This window comes from Tursiops truncatus, chromosome 20 (assembly GCF_011762595.2).
Source record: "Tursiops truncatus isolate mTurTru1 chromosome 20, mTurTru1.mat.Y, whole genome shotgun sequence".
NCBI classification, from domain to species: Eukaryota; Metazoa; Chordata; class Mammalia; order Artiodactyla; family Delphinidae; genus Tursiops; species Tursiops truncatus.
In genome coordinates this window covers 25,114,808-25,141,278 of record NC_047053.1, presented here as the reverse complement: position 1 = coordinate 25,141,278, position 26,471 = coordinate 25,114,808, and the positions used below count along the sequence as shown (strand labels likewise).

Here is a 26,471-nt window from a genome sequence, read left to right as displayed (position 1 = left end):
AATCAAATCGTTAAAACAAATCATTTCCACCTCTTTCTCCACACCTAATATTACTTCTTCTATTATTAATAATAATGACCATAATAGTTAACATTTGTTGAGTGCTTACTTCGTGCTATATACATTTATACTATCATATTACCTTACTTTACTAAGTATGCTTGATATTCTAAAGCTTTTAAGATCCAAGCATTTAGGAGAAAACAAAATTTTAAGTAAATGTAGAAAAAACCCTACCCCTTAATTTATTCTACATGTAAAAATTAACAAAGAAGATTTATAAATGTCCACTTTGAGCATTCAAAGAAACACTAAAATGTAAATCGGCCTGGCCATATAAACTGATGCAAGTATTGAAGATACAGAACTAAAAAGGCATATCAATCAAAGTACAAAAAAACTTAATAAAATGGGGGTCTAAAAACTGGACAAAAATAGAGGACTTTTAAACACTTTTAATTTGGAAATAATTTCAAATGTACATAAGGGATACAAGAATAGGAATAGTACAAAGAACATCTTTATATCCTTGGCCCAAATTTACCCAACTCACAGATTCACCCTTTTGCATGTCCATGAGTGAGAAATAAAGTATTCTTGTAAACCACTGATATTTCAAGGTTGTTGTTACCAAGATTTTGCATGTTCTCAATCTCTCACTTATATACATATGTACACATACATGCATACATATACATATTTATATACACATATGTATATAAATATATATACACACAATTTTTTCTAACCATCTGAGGGTGAGTTACATTGCACTCATCATGGTTCTTTACCCCTACAAACGTTAGTATTTCCTAAGTATAAGGCTATCTTATACAACCATAGTACAGCTATCAAATTTAAGAAATTTAACATTGAAACAATACTTTTATCTAATCTACCATCTGTATTCCAATTTTGTTAATTGACCCAATAATATCCTTTATAGCATTTTCCCCATTCCAGTGCAGGATCCAGTGTAGGATCAGCTTTTTTTTTAGTTTTCATGTCTCTTTACCCTCTTTTAATCTGCGACCTTCCCTCCTTCTCTCCTTCCTCCCTCCCTCATCCTTTCTCTCTTTCTTTCTTCCTGTCTGTCTTTCTCTCTCCCCTGTCCATCTCTTTCTTACGTCCCTCCCCTCCTCCCTCCCTCCCTCCCTCCCTCCCTTCCTTCCTCCCTCCCTCTCTCCCTCCTTCCCTTCCTTTTCATTCTTTTGTTTCTTTATGTCATTGACAGTTCCGAAGAATATAACCCACACCCACACCCCCAACACACACACACCTTTAAAAAAAATAAAGCTGTCCCTCATTTGGGGTTTGTCTGATGCTTCCTCATGGCCAGATTCAGGTTCATACATTCTTAGCCATAATGCTACATAACTGATGTTGCGTCCTTTTCAAGGTATCACATTTGAAGTCATACATGCCCATCTGTTCTTCACTGGTGATATCCATTTTTAGCACCAGTCTAGGAGTTGTCTGATTTCACTACTGTATAATTACTATTTTCCCCTTGCAATTAATAAGCAGTTTATAAAAAGCCACTTTAAAACCATGTAAATATGTAAATGTTCTGCTCTTCATAAAAAAAAATGCCCCCTAGATTTAGCATTTTATGATTTGCATCTGATCCAGCCATTACTGAAACAGATGCAAAATGCTGACTTCCCAAATCTGGCAGCTTCTCTGATAACTGTAGTTATCAGTCAGCACTCAACAGTCTATAATGAGAAAGAGCCCTCAGTTCTCCTCATTAATTAATTCATCTCTTTACTATGGTATGGACTCATGAATCACAATGTTTTCAATGGTTCATTACTGTATTTAATTATTTTGGTGCTCAAGTACTTCCAGATTGGCCAGTGGAAGGCCCTTCAAGCTGGTTCCTTGTGACATGATCCCATCATTTTGGGCATTTCCTTATTTTCTAGCATAAGATGTTTCAGGCTCATTTTGTACTTACCCACCCCTGGCCCTGAAATCAGTCATTTCTCCAAGAAGCCTGGATTCCTATTAGTGGGAAATGGGTACTTAGATATGCTATATGCTCATTGCTATTGGGGTGTCTGCTTCTTGGCTCTTTCAGCTGTCAGAGCTAGGATTATATATATATATATATATATATATATATATATATATATATATATATATATATATATATATATATATATATATGTATATACACACACACGTGTGTGTGTATACATACATATATATATGGGCATGTATTATTCATATTCACATACATACATACATACATATATATTTTAGAAATGATGCATTCACAATGATACCTCCAATTCTAGTACATCCACAGGATTCTTTTTTGACTTCCTTCATTCTGCTTTGAATGTCTTTGCTTTTTCATTGAGATTCTGGCTCTCAACAACAATCAACACATTTGCTGAGACCTATATTACATCTTAAAATTGTTTCAGAATGGCTTTGGCCACACCTCTAAAATAACAACAAGACAACAAAACATACTATAAAAGTTCTGGGATTTGTTTGCAATTCTTTTCTAACTCAACCCAACCTGTCAAACACTGAACATAAATACTGTGTTCATAGGTTACTGAAATTGATTCTTTCTTTTGTTTTCCTTTGGTATATTTATGGTATTCATTTGACATGCAAATGAATTAATTTATTTCACTTTGCTTGTAGTTTTAAGCTCATTTTCCCTTTCCCATCTTTCCTGATTTCTTTATATATTTTAAAAATATGTAGAATATTAACATGTCCCCCAAAGTAAAAATTACATAAAAAGGTATTCTCAGAGAGGTGTCATTCCCTCCTGCATCTTGTCCACTCTGTGCCCACCCGTGTTGTAGATAACCAATTTCATTGCTGTGTAGTTTATCCTTCCTTTGGTTTTTTTTGTAAAGATAAATAGATACACATGATAATTTCTCTTGTTTATAAATGATAATACTATATACACTCTTTCATCCTTTGCTCTTTTTTACTTGAAAGTATCTCTTGGAAATCACTTTGTACTACTGAGGAGAGATCTTCCTTCTCTCTCCTGCAGCGGCATAGAGCTCCATTGCACGTATGGACCATAGTCCATTCAATCACCTATGCTTAGGAGATGAAGGTAGTTTCCAATATTTCCTAATTACAAATAATATCACAATAAATACTGTGCACATGTATTTTAATATTATTAAAGGTATATCTTCAAGGCAAATTCCTAGCAGTGAGGTTGCCAGGTTGAAGTGTAAATGCATACATAGATTTGTTAGAAATGCCAAATTCTCCTTCATAGCTGCACGCCATTTTGCATTACCACCAGCAATGTATGAGGATGCCTGTTTTGAAACAGCCTCACCAACAGCACACTGTCAAGCTTCTGAATTTTTGCTAATCTGATGGATGAAAAGTTGTACTGGCATATCTAAAAAAAAAAAAATAGCTTTGCTGAGGAATAATTTATATATATAATAGTAAAATTTACTAATTTTAGTTATATGGTTTGATAACTTTGCTTAACCCAATGTCACAAAAGTTTCTTCTGGAATTTAAGTTTTAGTTCTTACGTTTAGATCTGTAATCCATTCAGAGTAGTTTTTGAATATGAAATGAGGTAGTGGTTGAGATTCAATTTTTCTCATACTAATATTCCCTTGTTCTAGCACCATGTATTGTAATGAGCAGCTTTTCCTCATTGAATTGTCTGTGAATGTTTTCAAATACCAAGTGACCCCAAGTGAGGGTCAATTTCCACTGGTATCAGATTGCTGTTAGCTCCAGGCTTAAAACACTCGGAACAAGAAATTTAGTTCACATAGTTCCCCGCTTCCCAGAGGAGCAGCTTCTCTGCGTTCATGTTCCAGTTCCTTTGGTTGTTGCTTAGTGTGTAATGTCCAGGTTTTAGAGTTGTTCTCTTGGAAAATGTTCTCTGCAAGTGTCCTGCTCAGTACTAGAAGCTGGAAGTCCTGTCTCAATGTAGATTTAATTGTTATTTCTCTTATTATGAGAAAGACTGAATATCTTTTCATGTTTCATATGACCTTTTTATAACTTTTTGGTGAGTGGTCTGTTCATGTTTTTTACCCATTTTTCTATATAATTTTTGGTTTCATCTAAACTGTTAAAACTTCTGCTTATAATTTGTGTATATGGATGCAATTGAATTTTGCATATTAATTTTTTTAAAAAAATTATTTATTTGGCTGCATTGGGTCTTCGTGGCTGCGTGTGGGCTTTCTCTAGTTGCGGCGAGTGGGGGCTACTCTTCATTGCAGTGCGCGGGTGTCTCATTGCAGTGGCTTCTCTTGTTGCGAAGCGTGGGCTCTAGGCACAGGCTTCAGTAGTTGTGGCACACGGGCTCAGTAGTTGTGGCTCGTGGGCTCTAGAGCACAGGCTCAGTAGTTGCTGCACACGGGCTTAGTTGCTCTGCAACATGTGGGATCTTCCCGGACCAGGGCTCGAACCCGTGTCCCCTGCATTGGCGGGCGGATTCTTAACCACTGCCCACCAGGGAAGTCCCTTGCATATTAATTTTATATCTTGCTGGCTTGTGGATTTTTCCAATGAGTTAGTTTTATCATTGATTCTCTAGAGTTTTCTGGATTACTATTATGTTACCTGAAAACAGAGATAGCTTTATTTTTTCTTTTCCAATTCGTATGTCCCTAGTTGTCTTTCTAGTCTAACTGCATTTTCTTTTTTTGTGCTACTTTTATCAGGTTTAGGCATCAAATGTTATACTTGCTCCCAGAAAAGAATTTGTATATTTTCTTTCTTTCTTTTCTTTTTTTTTTTTTAATACTCTGAAGCCATTTATGGGAGATTGATTGCCAGAGGTTTGGTTAGATTCCCCTGTGAAACTATTTGGCCTGGTCCTTTTCTATAGGGTGGCTTCTTGGTAACTTTATTTCTTCTATGGAAATTGGTATATTAAACTTTCTATCTCTATTGAGGTCAGTTTTGGTAAATGATATTTTCCTAAAACATTTTAATAGGTGAGTTAATCCCAGTTATGTTAATTAAGATGACTATTATGTTCAGTCTCAATTTTGTCATACTGTCTTTTGTTGAAATTATTGTGTATATTTACTGCATTTCTTCATTCATGTGTCCCTTTTACTTCTTTAAAAAGATTTCTCTTGGTAATTAGGAAGATGTGTATTTTCATTCTACAGGTTACATTTGTATTATTGCTTTTTATAAGTGCCTGATATTCCCTCAATATTTACCTCATCTTTTTAATATTTGGTGTCAGTTTTAAATAATATTCAGTGACTATTATACTTTACTCATACAACAGAATGATCTTATGCTATTTTCCCTTTTTTTCTCCCTTCTCCTCTCATTAAAAATAAAATTGCATCTTTGATTTTTGTCAGACATGTAATGTTTACACATTATTCTTTTACCTGTGAACGCACTCTCATTTTAGTCTCAGCTATAAAATAACAGATAGGAAATGCTCACAGTTTGGAAATTCTTGTCAAAGTTATCCCAGGCATTTTTTGGCTGGGTGAAACTCACCTCTCCCAGATTCCTCAGGAATACTACATGTGTACATTATGCTCTGAATACTGGCACATTTTAAACTGTTTTTCTATGGCCTTGATATCTGGGAGTCAACTTGGTGGTATACAATATTCTTGGTTTACACATTCTTTCCTTTAGTTTCATGAAAATATTGCTCCACTAATGCCTTACTTTGTATGTTGTGTCAAGAAGGCTGATGCTGGTCTAATTCTATTGCCTTTGTAAGTTATTTGACCTTTTCATTTGAAGGCACTTTGCCTATTTTTTTCTCTATCTTTAAAGTCTACTAGTTTTACTAGGATAGGTCCTATAATTGATCTTTCCAGGCCAAATTTCCCCACTATCCATTAACAGTGTCAGGTCATCTTATTTCTGAAAAGTTTTCTTGGATTATAGTTCTAAATATTAGTGCTGTTCAGTTGTTTTGATTTACTTCTTTAAGAAAATCTTTTACTTCTTTATTTCATTCTTATTTTTCTGGTTTTCTTCAATGCCTTTTTATTTGATTATGTTCTTCCTTGGGAAACCTGTAATTTAGTTTTCATTTCTGGTATCATTTTGTCTTTTTCTTCTCTTTCTTTCCTAAGTTTTATCAACTCTCATTTCATTTATTCCTGTTTTTTGTCATTTTCTAAGTCAGTTTTAAATTTCTGATTTGAGGTGCTTTTCTTTCTTAATGCCAAATGCTTGTTTGACGATATTAAATTGAGTTTGCAGTGATGTGTTACAGTTTTTGTCAGCTTTATGGTTGAATTGTTTGGAGTTTTCATTAGGAGGAAAGCTTTAATTCATATTGTCTGATTTTTACAGTTGTCTTGTAATGACAGGGACAGATTTTTTTTTTCCAATTCCTTTTTCTTTCATAGAAAGAGTTCTTAGTTCAACAGCACCCTCTTCTGTGCAATTTCTTTTATGGATCATGTTGTTGACGGTCATAGTGGAGGGTAGATAGAGGAGGTTTGGTATGTCTTGTTTCTCTTTCATTTCTGCAAGATCCTTAATTTTCCCCTCTTATTTCCTTGTTTCGCTTTATTTCCTAATCTTCAAGGGATACCACCCCTTCTCTATTTGATTCTTCCCCAGAAGCAATGATTCTCGAAGGCTGTCACTTCTGGTTGCACACACTTTCTCAAGTCCTGAGAACCACAAAAACCTGGCCTCTGTTCAGTATTTTGGCATTAATAGTGGCATTTTTCTCTTTCTGGGGGTGATTTTATTTGTAGTATTTCATCTAATTGCTCTGTTTCTCCTTATTCTTTTTCAGAGTTTTTAAGCCGTAACTCCTCTGCTCTTTGTACGCCAGGTTTCAGTGGCAGGCAAGTTGCAAGAATTTGTTGGAATTTTTAAACTATTTGTATGTAGTTTGAAGGTTCTGGTGTTCCCTGTCCAATAGCCATATTTAAGGTATGGGTCCTAGGAATTCCCTGGCAGTCCAGTGGTTAGGACTCGGTGCTTTCACTACCATGGGCCTGGGTTCAATCCCTGGTTGGGGAACTAAGATCCTGCAAGCCAAGTGGCACAGCCAAAAAAACCCCTAAACAAACAAACAAACAAAAGAAACCAGTATGGGTCCTGTATGGTTTTATTTTGCTCTGTAAATTTTATGTTTTCTGGGAGGATAATGTTGGGGAGATTCAAAATCAGGTGATTGCCACTGATCTATAACAATGGTCTCTTAACTTCCTACTCTTATTAATATTTTATTTGTTTGTTACTTGTATCTCTATTTCATGATGATGCTGTTGTATTTTTTTGCTGTAAGTTACTTAAAATTCTCTGAAGAATGATGCAGAGTGAAAATTAATTTTTTAAAAATTAATTAGTTAATTAATTTTTGGCTGTGTTGTGTCTTCATTGCTATGTGCAGGTTTTCTCTAGTTGCAGCGAGCGTGGGCTACTCTTCATTGCGGTGCATGGGCTTCTCATTGCGCTGGCTTCTCTCGTGGAGAATGGGCTCTAGGCACGCAGGTTTCAGTAGTTGTGGCACACGGGCTCAGTAGTTGTGGCTTGCAGGCTCTAGAGCACAGGCTCAGTAGTTGTGGCGCATGGGCTTAGTTGCTCCACGGCATGTGGGATCTTCCCTGACCAGGGATCAAACCCGTGTACCCTGCATTGGCAGGCGGATTCTCAACCACTGCACCACTAGGGAAATCCCAAATTTTTACTTTTCATTATTAAAAAATAAAATTAAAAAATGCTCTGCTTTGGAGGTTTCTGTTTTTTGCTTGTTTTGTTTTTATCTTTAATAAGATGAGTATGAGTAACAGAAGAAAAGAAAAAGGGAAAATAAAAGAGAAAGAAAAAAAGAAGAGAAAAGCAATGAGATGGGTCATTTCAGTCCATAGATATCTGGCTTTGAAAGCAATTTCCAAGAGGAGTTTTAACATTTCCTTTGGTAGCAGGAATTCAGCATGGGTACAGCCCCTATGAGTGATCGCTTTTAAGATCTATACTATTTTATACTATACTGTTTACATCTGTAAGCTCTGGGATATTATACAGCATCAATACTTTGTAATTATACCTCATATGTTTATGCACACATATACAAAACACATATATACAATACATACACTTACTTGTTTCACATTTTGGAGTTCTTCTGTCAGTTGTTTCCTTTGCCTTTCCGATTGAAATAATTTTTCCTATATTTAAAAACCACTGAATTAATAACTTGTTATGAAGGTATCAATGGGTATGATATTTAGGGCTTTGTTTCAAAGCTTATAAATTCCCCAAACATCCAATTTCTACAATTTGAAAATGTAGTTCCCAGTCATTTTTCTGGCTTTACACATACCATCTAAAAGTAATTAGTTATTTACAGTATAATTGTGGTGATGTAAACATATTTTCTGTTACTATAATTAGTCACTTTTTTTGGAGGGGGGTCTGGCACCATGCAGCTTGCAGGATCTTAGCTCCCTGACCAGGGACTGAACCCGAGCCACAGCAGTGAAAGCCCGGAATCCTAACCACTAGCTACCAGTGGACTCCCTGTTAGCCGCTTTTTAAAACCTCAAAATCCAAGGTCCAAAATAAGTCAATCAGGATCAGAATGTATAAATATTAACTAAATGTTGGGTAATAGCTATCATTGCCAAAAAGCTTGCAAATTGAAGAGCATTATTATTACAACTTAGAGTGTCTCTTACTATACTAAAGAGGACTATGAAACTGGGTTAACTATTATTTTCTTAATTTAGTTTATTTTTGGAAGATTATCCGTAAAACTGAAGATATGACTGGTGTAACCAAAATATGAAATAATAGTTACTAAGGAAGAATAACATTAGGCATGTCAATCAAATATTAAAATCTTTGAACTTAAAATTCAGTTGAGCAAATATCCTAAAATGTTCAATTTTGTTAAGTATGTCATAAATAAATCTACATGTTTTTGATCAAATCAGAGACACTAAGAGTAATTTAAGAACCATTTTACTATAAACCCAAGCAGAGGAATTGCTGGAAGATTATATTGAGTGGTAAATATTCATGGCAGCATTGCAGGGTTTACAGGAAGCAATTCGCTTTCTGTTATACTTCAGCTCATTCTTGTCTAACAGATGAAATGAAAGTACATGACAATGAATATCATATAGCAATCTAATGAATCTGCCACAGACCAGAAGTCAAGAAACTGCTGGCTCCTGGGTTTTATGCAAGTCACCTTCACTTTTTGTGTCCTAGTTTTTTGCATCTGTAAATGGAAAATATATCTATTTTCATTCAGCTTTGCAAAGCAGTAGCAATGTGAACTCTGCAGAAAGGCTTTAAGTTAAATGAGGCCCATGGCACTTTTAAAAATCATTCTTGCAAAATAAAAATTAGCCATTGGTATCAAATTTTCTTGGCTTCATTTTTCTTTGTACCTCAAATCAGACATGAAGAATAGAGATGTCACAGGATAATGGGAAGTGATGAGAGACCATCTATACACTCCATGAACTTCATTTAACAACCTCTGCTATTTGTGTGAGTGTGAAAACTCAAAACTGCAAACTCAAAACAGAAAAACTCAAAAGTGCAAACATTATCTCAAATGAAATATTTATTGCTTTGTACAATCTTTTCTATAGTTAAACAAGTGGTTCTCAGCCAATAGATAGGTTCTCAGGTAAAGGAAATTATAAAATATAGAATATATTTCACCCGTGCTTTTAGGTTTTGTCACAGTAGGATATGCTCAGTCACATCTCAAAAATTTTAAATGTGAATCCTGATTTACTGAACAGCTCCTCAGGAAAACTTTGTTTAAATGTTAAATTAAATTAAAATTCTAATAATTACTACTGATATTCCAATAAAAAACAGGAATATATCACTAAATTTAACAATGATAAACATTAGGGAAATAAAAAAGATCTGAGAGCCTCAGAAAATTCTGATGAACTGTAAGACTCAACGACTTATGCAGAGTAAATTATATAAAAATGCTGTCTTACCAATGTAACCAACCCTGGAGATGTTTTCTAAGAGAATACGAGGAAACTACTGTCAATATATTTTTAAAACTAAATTTATATTTTTCATCTTAATTCTTGTTACACAAAAAAATGTGGATAGTGGTTTCAAAGCTGTAAAAAGAAATATAAAATATTCCTTTGTAGTAAAATGCTTACATTTGAACGTAACATGAATTGGTAATATCTTTTGAAAGGGAATTTGGCAACATGTAAAATTTTATGCATCCATATTCTTTGATAAAAGCAATTCGGCTTTCAGAAATGTATTCAATTTGTACTTTTACAACTGCACAACGGCCCAAAGATACATCTACAAAGCTACTTATGATGGAATTATTTTTAATAATGGAAAACTGGAAATAGCCTAAATATCCATCAATAAAGAACTGGTTAAATAACCTAGAATAGAACCTTTTGATGATAGGAGAGGCATTAAAAAGAATTAGGTAGATCTGTATATGTTAACCTGAAAAGTAACCAAAGATATAATGCTAACAAAGAGAAAAAAAGAAGGCAAGTTGTAAAAAAGTGTGTATGCAATTTTGTAAAAGTTAAAAAATATATACACATGTATTTTTAAACATATGATTGGCTACATAGAGAAAGTCTCCCAAAGGATAAACAAGATATGTTAAACAATGGCTTCCTCTAGAGGTCAGAATTTAAAAACTAAGGTAGCAAGGAAATTTCTTTCTTTCTTTCTTTTCTTTCTTTTTTTTTTGGTGTAAAGATTTTGCTTTAATAAAAATTAAACAAATAATAGAGTTTCACTTATTTAAGAAAATAATTAAAAGTAATTTAAAAATATATTCCTATGGTGAATTAATGGTAAATCAAGTAGTTATGTGCTTTTCTTGAAGATTTGAAAAATATAATGGCTTTCTGTAAAACTTAGGATATAATGTAAATTTAATATTCTACTAAACATGAAATGAAGACATATAAAGAGAACCAAAATCTTAAAGTATATTTGGGATATACTGTGTTTTTATTTTCCTTAAATCACATTGCCTTAATTCTAAATTATGTTAGCGAAACAAGATGTCCCTGAAGCATTCCCATGAACATGGGAGAAAATGTATTTCCCAATGAACATCTGAGGATCCAAAACTGTCATGGCTTGTTTTGTGGGCTTCTCATCTAATCTTTGTTGGCTCCTTATTCTTGCCATCAGCGTAAGAAAAAATAGGGGTGAAAAGTAGCTAGATCAGAAGGGATAACTAAAAACCACTGTTCACACTGAATCTTAGATGGAGACTGTGAAATATAAATAAGTGTGTGAACTAAAAAATTAATTCTCTAAAGGTCAGCTGAAGAAATAAATATCAAATTACTTGGTATTAACATTCAATGCTAAGCTATTTGATATTAATATTCTTTAACAAAAAACTAAGCCCCGATACTGCAGAATTCAACAGAAGGTAATTTTCTTTCTTTTCATTTTTCTAAAGAAAATATAAGGAAGCTAAATTGGAGATTACCTTAAGTGTATTCACTTCTTCCAAGGCATCATTTCTTTCATGCTTAAGCCTTTCCATTTCATCTGCTTCTAAGGAATCACAGGGAAGAAGCTGTCAACATTAAAATATAAGAGAAAAGTTATACATTAGATACTAATTATGAGAACATAAAAATACTTTTTGATGAGTCTTAGGCTTTTGCATTCCAATAACAAGATTCAGTTTCTTACTTTGGAGTCATTTCATTAGATAAAAGAGAATATTAAAATAATCTGGGGTAACTTAATTCATTTAAGCTTAACCTTATATTTTTGTTACTGATACAGAATTTAGATGATTATGAGATATACACACTCTGTTCTCATTTTTATTATTCTTATTTTAACAATATAATTTTTCCTTAAAGTCCAAATTTTAAGACTGTGTTTATAATGTATGTGTTTATATATGTGTGTGTGTGTGTGTGTGTGTGTGTGTATACACACACAATGGAATATTACTCAGCCATACAAATGAATGAAATAATGCCACTTGCAGCAATGTGGATGGACATAGAGAATATTATGCTTAGTGAAATAAGTCAGAAGAAAGGCAAATACTATATGATATCACTTACATGTGGAATCTAAAAAATAATACAAATGAATGTATATGTAAAACAGAAACAGAGTCACAGACATAGAAAACAAACTTGTGGTTACTGAAAGGGAGAGGGAAGTGGGGAGGGACAAATTAGGGGTATTAACAGGGATTAGGGATTAACAGATACAAAGTACTATATATAAAATAGATAAGCAACAAGGATATACTGTATAGCACAGGGAATTATACCCAGATTCTTGTAATAACCTATAACGGAATATAATCTGGAAAATACTGAATCACTATGTTGTATACCTGAAACTAACATAATACTGTAAATCAACTATACTTCAATTAAAAAGACTTTATGAATTATCAACATAAACTACTCCTTAAAGATGTCCACACCAAGTACATGGTATATAAGGCTAACAAAATGCTGGACATTATCAACCAAGATAGTTTACAGGAACCCAGTAAAGTACATTAATTGATTATGCCTATTATTGTTTTAACTAAATGAAATATAATGTAACAGCCAAAGTGGCTTAAAAAGATTCCTGCACAGAAACTGTCTTGAAGATAATATTAATAATTCATGCACAGGTGAATAACAACAACAAAAAATAGCAGAAATGACAATTTCTCTTACTTCTAGCTTGATCTCTGACAGTTAATTATAAGGTAAAAAAAATGGCAATCTTATCAGAGATAAAAATCCAAGTCTAATTATAGCCATCTTCTATGCAGAAGTTATAATAGAACTAAAAATAAAGTATAGAAAGTATGATTTATAGGACCAAATAGAGAAAGTGATCGCTATATAAGTATGAGCTTTAAAGCAGGGCCCTTCAGATAGGAGAGGTGAATGCAGAGTAGGAAAAGATAATACAAATAGTTAATAATATCAACCATTTATTAGGAACTTTGTGCAGATACATTGCTAAGGACTGTATATATTCAATATTAAATCCTTACCATAACTTTGTGTCTATTTTACATGAGGGAATGGGCTCAAAAGGTTAGTAAAATGCCTAAGGTTTCACAGCTGGTAAGTGGCCATTCCAAGATTCCCACAGAGATCTGACATTAGTCTGTGATTTTTTACTAACTGCTCAACAAAAAATCATGGTGGTATGGATATAATAAACTCAGATTTGCTTTCCAAGTCTTAGAATAACAGAAGTTGGGGTCATTCCTCAAGTTTTTGCAGAAATATTTTTCCTAAAATTATTGGTTCCTTGTGTTCTGACACATTTGCTTTTGTGTACCTATGGCCATTGTCCATAATAACATGATCTCATATTCTTCATCTGTCTCTGTCATTCTATTTCATAAGTAGTCACAGAATTCATTCTTACACTGTTTTAGGTTACTTCCAAATACAATTTCAAATGTAGCAATATTTCCCAAAATGTGTTCCAAATGATATTAATTAGATTTGTATAAAAGCATAACTGGGTGATGGTGATGGTGATAGTGGTCCTTGTAGGTCAGATAAGTTAGAGAAATGCAGGATTTAGAAAAAAATAACTTTCTTTCCTGCAGGGCTTCCAGTAGCTTTGATATGCTAATAAGCATTTTGAATATCCCAAAAGGTAACATAATGACTTGTTTTCCTCAAGTTTTCCAACCATATTACACACACACACTCTCCTTTATTTTGTAGTATCTCGTGGGACTAATGTCTACCAAGCACATTCTGGGAAACACTGCTACTATACATTCAGATGGTCTTATTCTATTTTGTTATCTTAAGAAGTAAAATTAAACAATTCAGAGTTTAAATGAGAATCTAGATAACAGAGCTATCATAATTTACTAAGATAAATTATGGATTGGGATTTTTAGGGATGTAATCATAAATTTTTGCATTTAAAATGAAGGTAAGTCATGCATAAAAGAGTCCATGGTACCATTTTGGGAGGCAGAACACTAGGCGACAGACATAGAACACACCATGAGTTAAAAAAAAAAGTTTTATAACTTTATTGCTATTTTAGGGCTAAACAGAAAAAAACTGGCCATAGATATTACTTGTGAATTCTTTGAAAAGCCCCTTTGTACCCAGTGATTTTCCAAATATGCTTCAACTAAGCAAGCAGCAAATGAAATTAATACATTGTTGCTATTTAACATGAATGATTCCAGACAGATACCTATTTTCTAATATACCTCCAGTTCTTGGACTTTATCCTCCTTTCCTGCCTGGCTCCCATGATATAATTTTTGACCCTCAGGCCCCTTGACCTCTGCGATACCTGGTACATAACATTATAAATCATTTCTACTCTGCTTTCTCATGTCTCCTATGGAGATATCAAGAGATACTTCAGAAAGTCACTGCACTGAGCTGAGCAAGTCTGACCTCAACTCTCCCTTCACTGTGCTCCATCATCATAATTTTTAAGTTATTTGACTTGTGCCAATTCTGGATAGCCACTATTGCACTGGCCACCTTCCTAGCCTCAATTCATTTTAAACAGAACAAAACAACAACCTCTGTTTCAGTCTAATTTTATTGATAAACCCTTCCATTACGAATCCATCCAATTACATCCTTTCCTTAAAATTTCTGTGCATTCCCCTTCCATTTCCCCTGCTTACTCCTTTTACTTCTTATAATCTGGTTTACGTATCTTTCCTCCCATCCCCACATTTCAAAAATAATTACTTGTAGTGTCACCAAACAACCTGCTATTTGACAAAATAAATGCCTCTCATCAACTTGCTTAACCACTTTGCTACATATAACATTGCTCAAGCCATTTGTTCTTGAAACTTTCTCTTCCCTAGGTTTTTCATACTCTACTATCTCATCTACCCTCAGAATATTTAGGCTGTTTTGACTTAATTTCACTTCTACTCCTTAAATGGGGGAAAAGGGAGGTTCCCCAAAGTTTGTCCCTTTCCGCTGCCTTCTCTACAAGCTCTCCCTGAGTGATAACATTCACTGCCATGCTATCATAACTATCACCCTCCAGATCATTCTCAAATCCCTCTCCTGGTGTCCAGTTCCTTATTTCCAATTGCCTTTTGGTTATTTATACCTGTCAGCATCTTGAACTTACTCTTTCCAAAACACAACCCATCATCTTCTCTACCTTTCTCTTCTTATTCTCTTTCCAGTAAAAGTAACAACATGTCATTAATCATCCGAATAAAAACTTCAGAGTTATCTTTAACTCATTCTCCCTTGGTTCTGACATCCAAATGCAAGCCTCATTGACGAGATACTTGTTTCAGTAAATATCTTAGATCTGTCTCACCATTCCTTTCCATTCTCCTCATCTTCACCATAGTTTAGCTCTTTATTATTCCGTATTTGGTAGTCTAGACTACCAACCACCACGTTAATCCCTTCCAAGATAACCAACACCATTTAAGATTACTATTTCTAAAATACCACTTTGATCATGTCATTATTCTCCTTAATGGCTCCTCACTTAACACAGGTACAAATTTTTAAGTTTAATATTTACTCTTCCTTCACTGACCTGCATGTACCCAATTATCTTATTTAAAACATAGATTACTCTGCTTACCAACACATTATACATATTGTTTTTCATGCTAATAAAAACGCTTATCATTCTCTGTTCACCTCTTAAGCAGATAAAATCCTATTTATCATTCAAAACTCACTCAAATGCCAACTCTGTTATGAATCCTCTCTTAATGTTCTAAGCTCTATTATTACTATGGCCTTATCACACAATGCATTTTTAAATTTTATTTGTAAATTGCTTTACATTATACCCTAAATTCCTTGAGGGGCAGGCTCCAGTTTTATTAACCTTAATAACATGTGCTGGAGCACCTAACACAATGCCACACACATTGTAGTTGTTCAATATACATTTAATGTTTTACAGATGAGTATATAGTGAAGTGGCTATAAAGTATTTACTGCTACACATAGTGAGAAATAACATTTATATCAATGAAATATTATCATTCTTATTATATACAGTTCACTTTGATATTTTCCATTCTATCCTATTTCACTTGTTAAAATGCAATCCACTTAATTGATTTAGCACGAACCCCAATTGTGAAAAGTCTACATTCAGATACTTGTGGTGTTCTGTGATTTTAATATAATCCATTTATGATACTTGATTAGTGTGGTAAAGCCATCACAATATCATGGACTACAGTCTGCTGTTGCTAATTTTAGAATACTGATAGATGTAGGCTCCAACCTTGCCTTTTCTGGGTGTAATCTTGTGCCAGTCACAGGTATAGCACTGTGTGAATTTTTTAATATAGCAATGATGACTAGAATCACAGAAAGATAATTATATTTTTGCTTCTAAATGCCATATTATTCTAAAACCAAAAGTTTTTTGTCAACTAAACAAAAGTAGGACTGACTATACTGGCTCAGCAATTTTTTCTTCTTAAAAGATAGTATCTCAAGAAATCTTATGAGTCAGACAGAATGATCAGCAAATGAAGCTAGTTACAAAAGAGTACATACTGTATGATTCTTTTTTACTATTATTAATTTTTATTGGAGTATAGTTGCTTTACAATGTTGTGTTAGTTTCTGCTATACCGCAAAGTGAATCAGCTATGCATATACATATATCTCCTCTTTTTAGGATTTCTTTCCCATTTAGGTCACCATATAGCACTGAGTGGAGTTCCCTGTGCTATACAGTAGGTTCTCATTAGTCATCTATTTCATACGTCATAGTGTATATAAGTCAATCCCAATCTCCCAATTCATCCCACCCCTCCCTTACCCCCTTGGTGTCCATACATTTGTCCTCTACATCTGTGCCTCTATTTCTGCTTTTGCAAATAAGTTCATCTGTATGATTCTATTTATTACTGTGTCCATTATGCTTCCGTAAAAATATTTTTAAACAATAAATTAAGAAAAATACAAGCCAAAAAAAAAGGAAACATATGGGTAAAAAACAAGCATCCCTAACAGATGGATTATAAAATCTGACTGTTGTTTAAGATGAGATGGTTGAGGGGGTGACCAGAGGGGAATTTCCTCACCTTCACAGAATGTCATGTCAGCATCATGACCTCAGATTAATTGATATATTATTTCACATGAGGCACTATACTGTTTTTCAACTAAAAAAAAAAATTGGGAAAAATACTAAAAAATATATTTTTAAAAATTTGTTTCTGGTGAGCTGTTTGACAAGTAATGATTTTTACAGTATTTTCAAACTGTGGTGCATAACTCATTAGTAAATTATAAGACCAAATATTTAATGAAATAAAATTGAATATTAAATAAGAACACAAGGATGTAGAAAAGGTAAGTAATGCTTTGACACTTTTGTTTCAGTTACATATGTGAGTGTGGTGAAGTAAAATGCATTCTTACTATGGATTTGTGGATTCAGGTCATTTTATGGGGATTCTTCTGTGTGTTGACAAGCAGAATACAACAAAAGAATTCTTGTAAACTGATATAATGACTCTTGCACAATATCTGATTTGAAGCCACAAACAGGAAATTATTGGCACGTGGGCCTTGCACCATTACCATCAGCACTTTGCTTTTGCTATCAAAATGCCACAGATTGAATACATTCTTATCTGCCCTAAAATCATATTGGCAAAAAGGAAGTAAATTACTAATTTGGAGCATGAGTATTTCTTTGCAGTTGCTAAGAAAGTTTTGTATGCTCATAAAAGTACTCTGAATTCCCTACTTGACTTATATTGTAAGCCACCCAACAACCTTTGCCTTTCCTCATCATAAATGGATATGGTAGCTTATAGTACTGTTTGGCAATTAGAAAACAATGTTCTGCTATCAACATTAGGTAGATAAAAACAAAACACCTGGATGAGTGGAAGGAGAACCGTGCTCTTACAGCTTCAGTCTTCTTACTCTAAATGCTACATTTAGAGTAAATCAGATCTGCTAAATCAGCACTTCAATTCTGGGTGAACTAGGTAATCTCCTGAGAGTTTCCAAACAACCAGGTCTTTGGAAACTCTCATTCTCAGCAATGGTAACTCTCATTCATTGCTGGTGGGAATGAAAAATGGTACAACCACTTTGTAAGACAGTTTGGCAGTTTCTTACAAAACTACACATCCTCTTACCATATGATCCAACAATTGAGTTCCTTGGTATTTACCCAAAGGAATTGAAAACTTACGTCCACACAAAGACCTGCACATGACGTTTATAGTAGTTTTATTCATAATTATCAAAATTTGAAGCAACCAAGGTGTTCTTCAATAGGTAAATGGGTAAATAAACATCCAGATAAGAGAGATGAAAAGACACAGAGAAACCTTAAATGCATATTACTAAGTGAAAGAAGCCAATCTGAAAGGGCTATATACTGTATGATTCCAAGTATATGACATTCTGGAAAGGGCAAAACTATGGAGACAATAAAAGGATCAGTGGTTGCTATGGGTGGGGGGGAAGGTTGTGGAGAGATGACAGGCAGTGAACAGAGAATATTTTGTGTAATAAAGATACTCTGTATGATACAATAATGATTGATACATGTCATTATACATTTGTCCAAACCCACACGGAATGTATATACCAAGAGTGAACTGTAATGTAAACTATGGACTTTGGGTGATTATGATGTGTCAGTGTAGGTTCATCAGTTATAATAGTCTATAAATTCAACGTAGCAAGATTTTGGCAAAAATGTATACAGATAAGATAAGCCAAAGTAATATTTGAAAAGAAGAACAAGGTGGGAAAGTGTGTCTTAGCAGATATCAAGACTTATGAAACCAAATAAACCAGCAGAATAAAGAGCTCAGAAATGCCCATGCAAATATGGAAATCTTATAAATGACAGAGCTGGACTGAAAATAATCCTTCTATCCCACTGAAATATGAATTTACATTAAAAAAATTACCTTTATAAAAATAATTTAACAAAATTTATATCATATTTATATTTTTTGATTGTGAATCAATAATATAATTACTACTCAAATCAGAAGAAAATTTTAATATGTAAAATCTAATGAACATAGTAAATTGAAATAAATATATTACAATTTACCTAAATTTTTTGGTAACAAAATGATAGGGTGATCAATGAAAGATTTTTAAGCTTGAAATTATAACATATCAGGGTAACATTCTAGGGCAATATAGAAGAGAAGTAAGAGTTAACAGAGAAAAAGGAAAGATGATAAATTTCTGAGAATAAGAACTGATGCCTGAATTTTCTTTTAAAAGATAATTATGGGTACCAAAAACTACAGTATTAGATTTCATTAGATATATTTAAAAGAGTTATATAATAGGTTTCCTTATAAAAAGAAAAATATTTAAGAGGGGTCCAAGATGGTGGCATAGGAAGACCCTGAGTTCACCTCTTCCCACGAACACATCCAATCTACACCTACATATAGAGAAATTTGTTTTGAAGACCTGAAGGCTGAATGGACAGCTACTGCACATAGAAGGACCACATAGAAATGGGTAGTAAAGATGGAAACATGGTATCCATGAGAACCCCACCCTGACCTGCAGTAGGGAGAGATTTTCTGAGGGGCCTGAGCACAGACTCGCCCACCCTGGGACACGACCAAAAAACAGGAGTTTAAAGGGCACCTGGACTAACCCTAGAGCTTCTGCAAATGAGCAAGGAACTGCTGGAGATCTCTCTGGGGTCAGAGGGGCCAGCAACTGCCATCATTTGAGTTCCCCCATGACTCCCCCGGCCCATGCCCACTCCAGCCCGAGCTGCCCCACCAAGGCAGATTTGAGTGCAGCACTCCCCTGGGACCAAACCTGGCATGCAACAACTCCAACCCCAGCCAACCCACTAAGGTGGTCTCAGATGCAGCATTCACCAAGGCCTTCCTCCAGCCTGTGTCTATTCTAGCCCCAGCCACCCTGCCGAGGTGGCCTCAGGTGCTGCACTCTCCATGGACTGCCTGCTCTAGCTCTATCCAGCCTGCCAAAGCCACCAGGCACAAGTAGTCTACACAGGGAATGCTCCTCTACAAGCCATTCTTTCAAAACCACAGAGGTAGCTATTTTGCCCAATTTATAGAAACAAAAACTGAAAGTCAAATAAAATGAGGAGACAGAGGAATGTTTCAAACTAAGGATCAAAATAAACCCCCACCCCCCAAAAAAAGAAACCTTAATGAAATGGAGATAAATAATTTACCCGATAAAGAGTTCAAGAAAACAGACATAAGGATGCTTACCAAACTCAGAAGAATGAAGGAACACAGTGAGAACTTCAACAAACATTTAGAAAATATAAGAACTAATCAGAACTGAAGAATACAATACAATAGAGGGAATACAATAGAGAGAATAACAGCATACTAGATAATAAAGGAGAATAGATAAGTGATCTGGAAGACAGAATAGTGGAAATCACACAATCAGAACAGCAAAAAGAAGAAAGAAGTTTTTAAAATGAAGAGAGTTTAAGAGACCTCTTGGGCAACATCAAGAGTACCACATTTACATTATAGGGGTCCCATAAGGAGAAGAGAGAAAGGGCCAAAAAACTTATTTGTAGAAATAAAAGCTTATTTGAAGAAAAAAATGAAATAAAAATTTCCCTAACCTGGAAAAGAAAACAGACATTCAGGTACAGGAAACACAGAGTCCCCAAAAAGATGAACCCAAAGAGATTCGCACTGAAATATATTATAATTAAAATGGCAAAAGAGGGAATCTTAAAGGCAGCAAGAGAAATATAGCTAATCACATACAAGAGAAACCCCATAAGACCATCAGCTGATTTTTCAGCAGAAAATTTACAGGCCAGAAGGGAGTGGCATAATATATTTAAAGTGCTGAAAGAAAAAAATAAAATAAAATATAATATCTGGCAAGGTTATCATTTAAAATTGAAGGAGAGATAAAGGGTTTCCCAGATAAACAAAAACTTAAAGGAGTTCATCACACTAAACCAGTCAGACAAGAAATGTTAAAAGGCCTTCTTTAAGCAGAAAAGAAAAGGCTGTAACTAGAAATAAGACAACATATGGAAGGAAGAAAAAAATCCCACTGGCAAAGGCAAATATATAGTGAAGGCAAGGGATCAGCCATTTAAAAAGCCAGTACAAAGTTTAAAAGACAAAAGTAATACAATCAATTGTAACTACAGTAAGTAGTTAAGGGATTCAGAGAATAAAAAGATGTAAAATATGACATCAAAACCATAAAATGTGTGGAGAAGATAAAAACGTAGTGTTTTTATAATGGCTTCAAAATTAAGTGACTATCAGCTTAAAACAGATGGCTATACACAGGTCAATATATAAGACCCTCACAGCAACCACAAACCATAAACCTTGAATAGATACACAAAAAATAAAAAGAAAGGAATCCAAATATAAACTAAAGAAATCCAACAAATCACAAAGAAACAAACCAAGAGAAGAAAATAGGAACAGAGAAGAACTACAAAAACAACCAGAAAACAACTAAAGTGATAATAAATACATACCTATCAATAATTACTTTAAGTGTAAATGGACTAAATGCTCCAAGCAAAAGCCACTGATTAAAGAAAAAAAAAAGACCCATCTATATGCTGCCTACAAGAGGCTTACCTCAGATCTAAAGCCTCAAATAGATTGAAAGTGAAGGGATGGGAAGAGATTCCATACAATGGAAACAAAAGAAAGCTGGGGTAGCAATACTCATATCAGATTAAATAGACTTTAAAACAAAGACTATAACAAAAGACAAGGGGTCAATCCAACAAGAGAATATAACACTTGTAAACATTTATGCACCCAACACAGAATCACCTAAATATACAAAGCAAATGTTAACAGACATAAAGGGAGAAGTAGATAGCAATACAATAATAAGGGACTTTAATAACCCACTTACATCAATGGACAGATCATCCAGACAGAAAATCAATAAGGAAACCCTGGCCTTAAACAACACATTAGATCACATGAACCTAATAGATATATACAGAACATTCCATTAAAAGCAGCAGAACATGCATTCTTTCAAGTGCACATGGAACATTCTCCATGACAGATCATATGTTAGGCCACAAAACAAGTCTCAGTAAATTTAAGAAGACTAAAATCATACCAAGCAACTTTTCTGACCACAGTAGAAAGACTATAAGAAGAAAATTGTAAAGAAAACAGGTGGAAACTAAACATCAGGCAACTAAACAACCAATGAGTCAATGAAGAAATCAAAGAGGAAATTTAAAAAAATACCCTGAGACAATGAAAATGGAAACACAACTGTCCAAAATCTATGCAATGCAGCTAAAGCAGTTCTAAGAAGGAAGTTTATAGCAATAAAGGCCTACCTCAGGAAACAAGAAAAAATCTCAAATAAACAATCTAAGTGTAAATTTAAAGGAAGTGGAAAAAGAGGAACAAGTTAGTAGAAGGAAAGAAATAAAGATCAGAGCAAAAGTAAATGAAATAGAGATTTAAAAAGCAATAGAAAGGATCAATAAAACTAAGAGTTGGTTCTTTGAAAAGATAAATAAAATTGACAAACCTTTAGCCATCAAGAAAAAAATAAACTCCAAATAAATTAAATCAGAACTAAAAGAGAAATTACAATGGACCCACAGAAATACAAAGGATCATAAGAAAATGCTATGAAAAATGATATGCCAAACTAGACAATCTAGAAGAAATGGATAAATTCCTAGAGACAGACAATCTTCCATGAAACAGTCATGAAGAAATAGAAAATATGAATAGACTGATTACTAGTAAGGAAATTAATACATAATCAAAAAACTCCCCCAAAACAAAAGTCCAGATCCAGATGGCTTCATAGGTAACTTCTACCAAACACTGAAAGAAGAGTTAATCCCTATACTTCTCAAATTACTCCAAAAAACTAAAGAGAAGGCCACACTTCCAAATTCATTTTACAAGGCCAGCATTATCCTGAAACCAAAAACAAAGACACAACACACATACAAAAAGTTATAGGACAATGTCCTTGATAAACACGGATGTAAAAATTAATAAAACATTAGCAAACCAAATTCAACAACAGATTAAAAGAATCATACACCATGATCAATTAGGATTCATTCCAGGGATTCAAGGATGGTTTGACATCTGTAAATAAAACAATGTGATATACCACATGAACAAAACAGAGGATAAAAACCATGTGATCATCCAAAAAGATGCAGAAAAAGCATTTGACAAAATTCAACATCCATTTAAGATAAAAACTCTCACAAAGTGAATATAGAGGGAACACACCTTAACATAATAAAAGCCATACATGAGAAAACCACAGCCAACATACTATTCCACATTGAAAAGCTGAAAGCATTTCTGCTAACATCAGGAACAAGACAAAGATGCTCATTCTTGCATCCACTTTTATTCAACACAGTATTGGAGGTCCCAGCCAGAGCAATCAGATAAGAAAAAGAAATAAAAGGCATCTAAATTGGAAAGGTAGAAGTAAAACTGTCACTATTGATACTATATATAAAAAAACCCAAAGACACCACCAAAAAACTACTAGGATTAATAAATGAATTCAGTAAAGTTGCAGGATACAAAACTAATATACAGAAATCTGTTGCATTTCTGTACACTAATAATGAACTATCAGAAAGATAAATCAAGAAAACAATTCCATTTACAACTGCATCAAAAAGAATAAAATATTTAGGAATAAATTTAAACAGAGAGGTGAAAGACCTGTACTCTGATAAGTATAAGACACAGAGGAAAAAGTTGAAGACAACAGAAAAAAAAAAATACTGTACTCATGGACTGGAAGCATCAATATTGTTAAAATGTCCACACTACCCAAAGCAATCCCTATCAAAATATCAATGGCATTTTTCACAGAACTAGAACAAATAATCCTAAAATTAGTATTGAACCACAAAAGACCCCTAATAACCAAAGCAATCTTTTAAGATATATATATAAAGGATATATATATATCCTTTCTTATATTCTTTTTACATTGTGGTTTATCCCAGGACATTGAATATAGTTCTCTGTGCTATACAGTAAGACCTTGTTGTCCATCCATTCTATATATAATAGTTTGCATCTACTAACCCCAAATTCCCAGTCCAACCCTCCCACACACCCCCTTTGGCAAACACAAGTCAGTTCTCTATGTCTGAGAGTCTTTTTCTGCTTTGTAGATAGGTTCATTTGTGTCATATTTTAGATTCTACATATAAGTGATATCATATTGTATTGTCTTTCCCTTTCTGACTTACTTCACTTAGTATGACCATCTCTAGTTGCATCCATGTTGCTGCAAATGGCATTATTTTGTTCTTTTTTATGGCTGTGTAGTATTCCATAGTATATATGTACCGCATCTTTATCTATTCATCTTTTGATGGACACTTAGGTTGTTTCCGTGTCTTGGCTATTGTGACTAGTGTTGCTATGAACATAGGAGTGCATGTATCCTTTGGAATTAGAGTTTTGTCCGGACATATGTTTGACCTCCATACTGTTTTCCATAGTGGCTGCACCAACTTACATTCCCATCAACAGTGTAGGAGGGTTCTCTTTTCTCCATACCCTCTCCAGAATTTGTTATTTGTAGGCTTTTTAATGATGGCCATTCTTACTGGTGTGAGGTGGTACCTCATTGTAATTTTGATTTGCATTTTTCTAATAATTAGTGATGTTGAGTATCTTTTCATGTGCTTATTGGCCAACTGTATGTCTTCTTTTGAGAAATGTCTATTTAGGTCTTCTGCCCATTTTTTGATTGGGTTGTTTGTTTTTGTTGTTGAGTTGAGTTATATGAACTGTCTGTATATTTTGGAAATTAAGCCTTTGTCGGTTGCATCATTTGCAAATATTTTCTCCCATCCCATAGACTGTCTTTTTGTTTTGTTTTTGGTTGCCTTTGCTGTGCAAAAGCTTGTAAGTGTGATTAGATCCCATTTGTTTATTTTTGTTTTTATTTCTATTGCCTTGGGAGACTGATCTAAGAAAACACTAGTACAATTTACCTCAGAGAATGTTTTGCCTATGTTCTCTTCTAGGAGTTTTACGGTGTCTTGTCTTATATTTAAGTCTTTAAGCCATTTTGAGTTTATTTTTCTGTATGGTGTGAGGGTGTGTCCTAACTTCATTCATTTCATGCAGCTGTACAACTTTCCCACTTGCTGAAGAGACTGTCTTTTACCCATTTTATATTCTTGTCTCCTTTGTCGAAGATTAATTGACCGTAGATATGTGGGTTTATTTCTGGGCTTTCTATTAGGTTCCATTGATGTAAGTATTTGTTTTTGTGCCAATACCATGCCGCTTGCATTACTGTAGTTTTTTAGTATTGTATGAAGTCTGGGAGGATTATGCCTCCTGCTTTCTTCTTTTTCCTCAGAACTGCTTTGGCTTCCTTCTTTTTCTTCAGAATTGCTTTGGGAATTCTGAGTCTTTTATGGTTCCATATAAATTTTAGGATTATTTGTTCTAGTTCTGTGAAAAATGTCATGGGTAATTTGATGGGGAGTGGGTTAAATCTGTATATTGCTTTGGGTAGTATGGCCATTTTAACAATATTAATTCTTCCAATCCAAGAGCATGGGATATCTTTGGATTTCTTTGAACCATCTTCAATTACCTTTACTAATGTTTTATAGTTCTCAACATATAAGATTTTCACCTCATTGGTTAGGTTTATTCCCATTTTATTTCTTCTGGTGTGATTTTAAAAGGTATTGTATTTTTATATTCCCTTTCTGATATTTCATTGTTAGTGTAAAGAAATGCAACCGATTTCTGTATGTTAATCTTGTACCCTGCTACCTTGCTGAATTCATTTATCAGTTCTAGCAGTTTTTGTGTGGAGTCTTTAGGGTTTTTTATATAGAGTATCATGTCATCTGCATATAATGACAATTTTACCTCTTCATTTCCAACTTGGATAACTTTTATTTCTTTTTCTTGTCTGATTGCTGTGGCTAGGAATTCCAATACTACGTTGAAGAGAAGTGATGAGAGTGGGCATCCTTGTCTTGTTCCAGATTTTAGTGGGAAGGCTTTCAGCTTGTTACCATTGAGTATTATATTGGTTGTAGGTTTGTCATAAATAGCTTTTATTATGTTGAGGTATGTTCCTTCTATAACACTTTGGTAAGAATTTTTATCACAAATGGATGTTGAATTTTGTCAAATGCTTTTTCTGCATCTATTGAGATAATCATGTAGTTTTTGTCTTTTCTTTTGTTGGTGTGGTGTATCACATTGATTGATTCGCATATGTTGAACCATCCTTGTGAACTGGGGATGAATCCCACTTGGTCACGGTGTATGATCTTTTTTATGTATTGTTGGATTCAGTTTGCTAATATTTTGTTGAGAATTTCTGCACCTATATTCATCAGAGAAATTGGCCTGTAATTTTCTTTTTTTGTGGTATCTTTGGTTTTGTTACCAGGGTGATGGTATGGTGGCTTCACAGAATGTCTTTGGGAGTGTTCCCTCCTCTCCAGTATTTTGGAAGAGTTTGAGAAGGATC

At 34.0% G+C, this 26,471-nt stretch overlaps 1 protein-coding gene across 6 annotated transcripts in view; it reads right to left on the bottom strand.

Moving 5' to 3' along the window:
• The window catches only part of STXBP4 (syntaxin binding protein 4), a 190,617-nt gene that overhangs the window by 96,094 nt on the left and 68,052 nt on the right, over nucleotides 1-26,471 (bottom strand). For 5 of the 6 annotated variants that reach the window (XM_033848305.2, XM_033848304.2, XM_019945363.3 and 2 more), the window contains 2 exons: nucleotides 11,453-11,542; nucleotides 8,082-8,147 (listed from right to left, as the gene is read on the bottom strand). In XM_033848305.2, the coding sequence (XP_033704196.1) occupies nucleotides 8,082-8,147; nucleotides 11,453-11,542 (156 nt within the window). Of the gene's footprint in view, nucleotides 1-2,212; nucleotides 3,398-8,081; nucleotides 8,148-11,452; nucleotides 11,543-26,471 lie in introns of those variants that run through there. The other variant, XM_073797492.1, reaches the window with a different exon arrangement.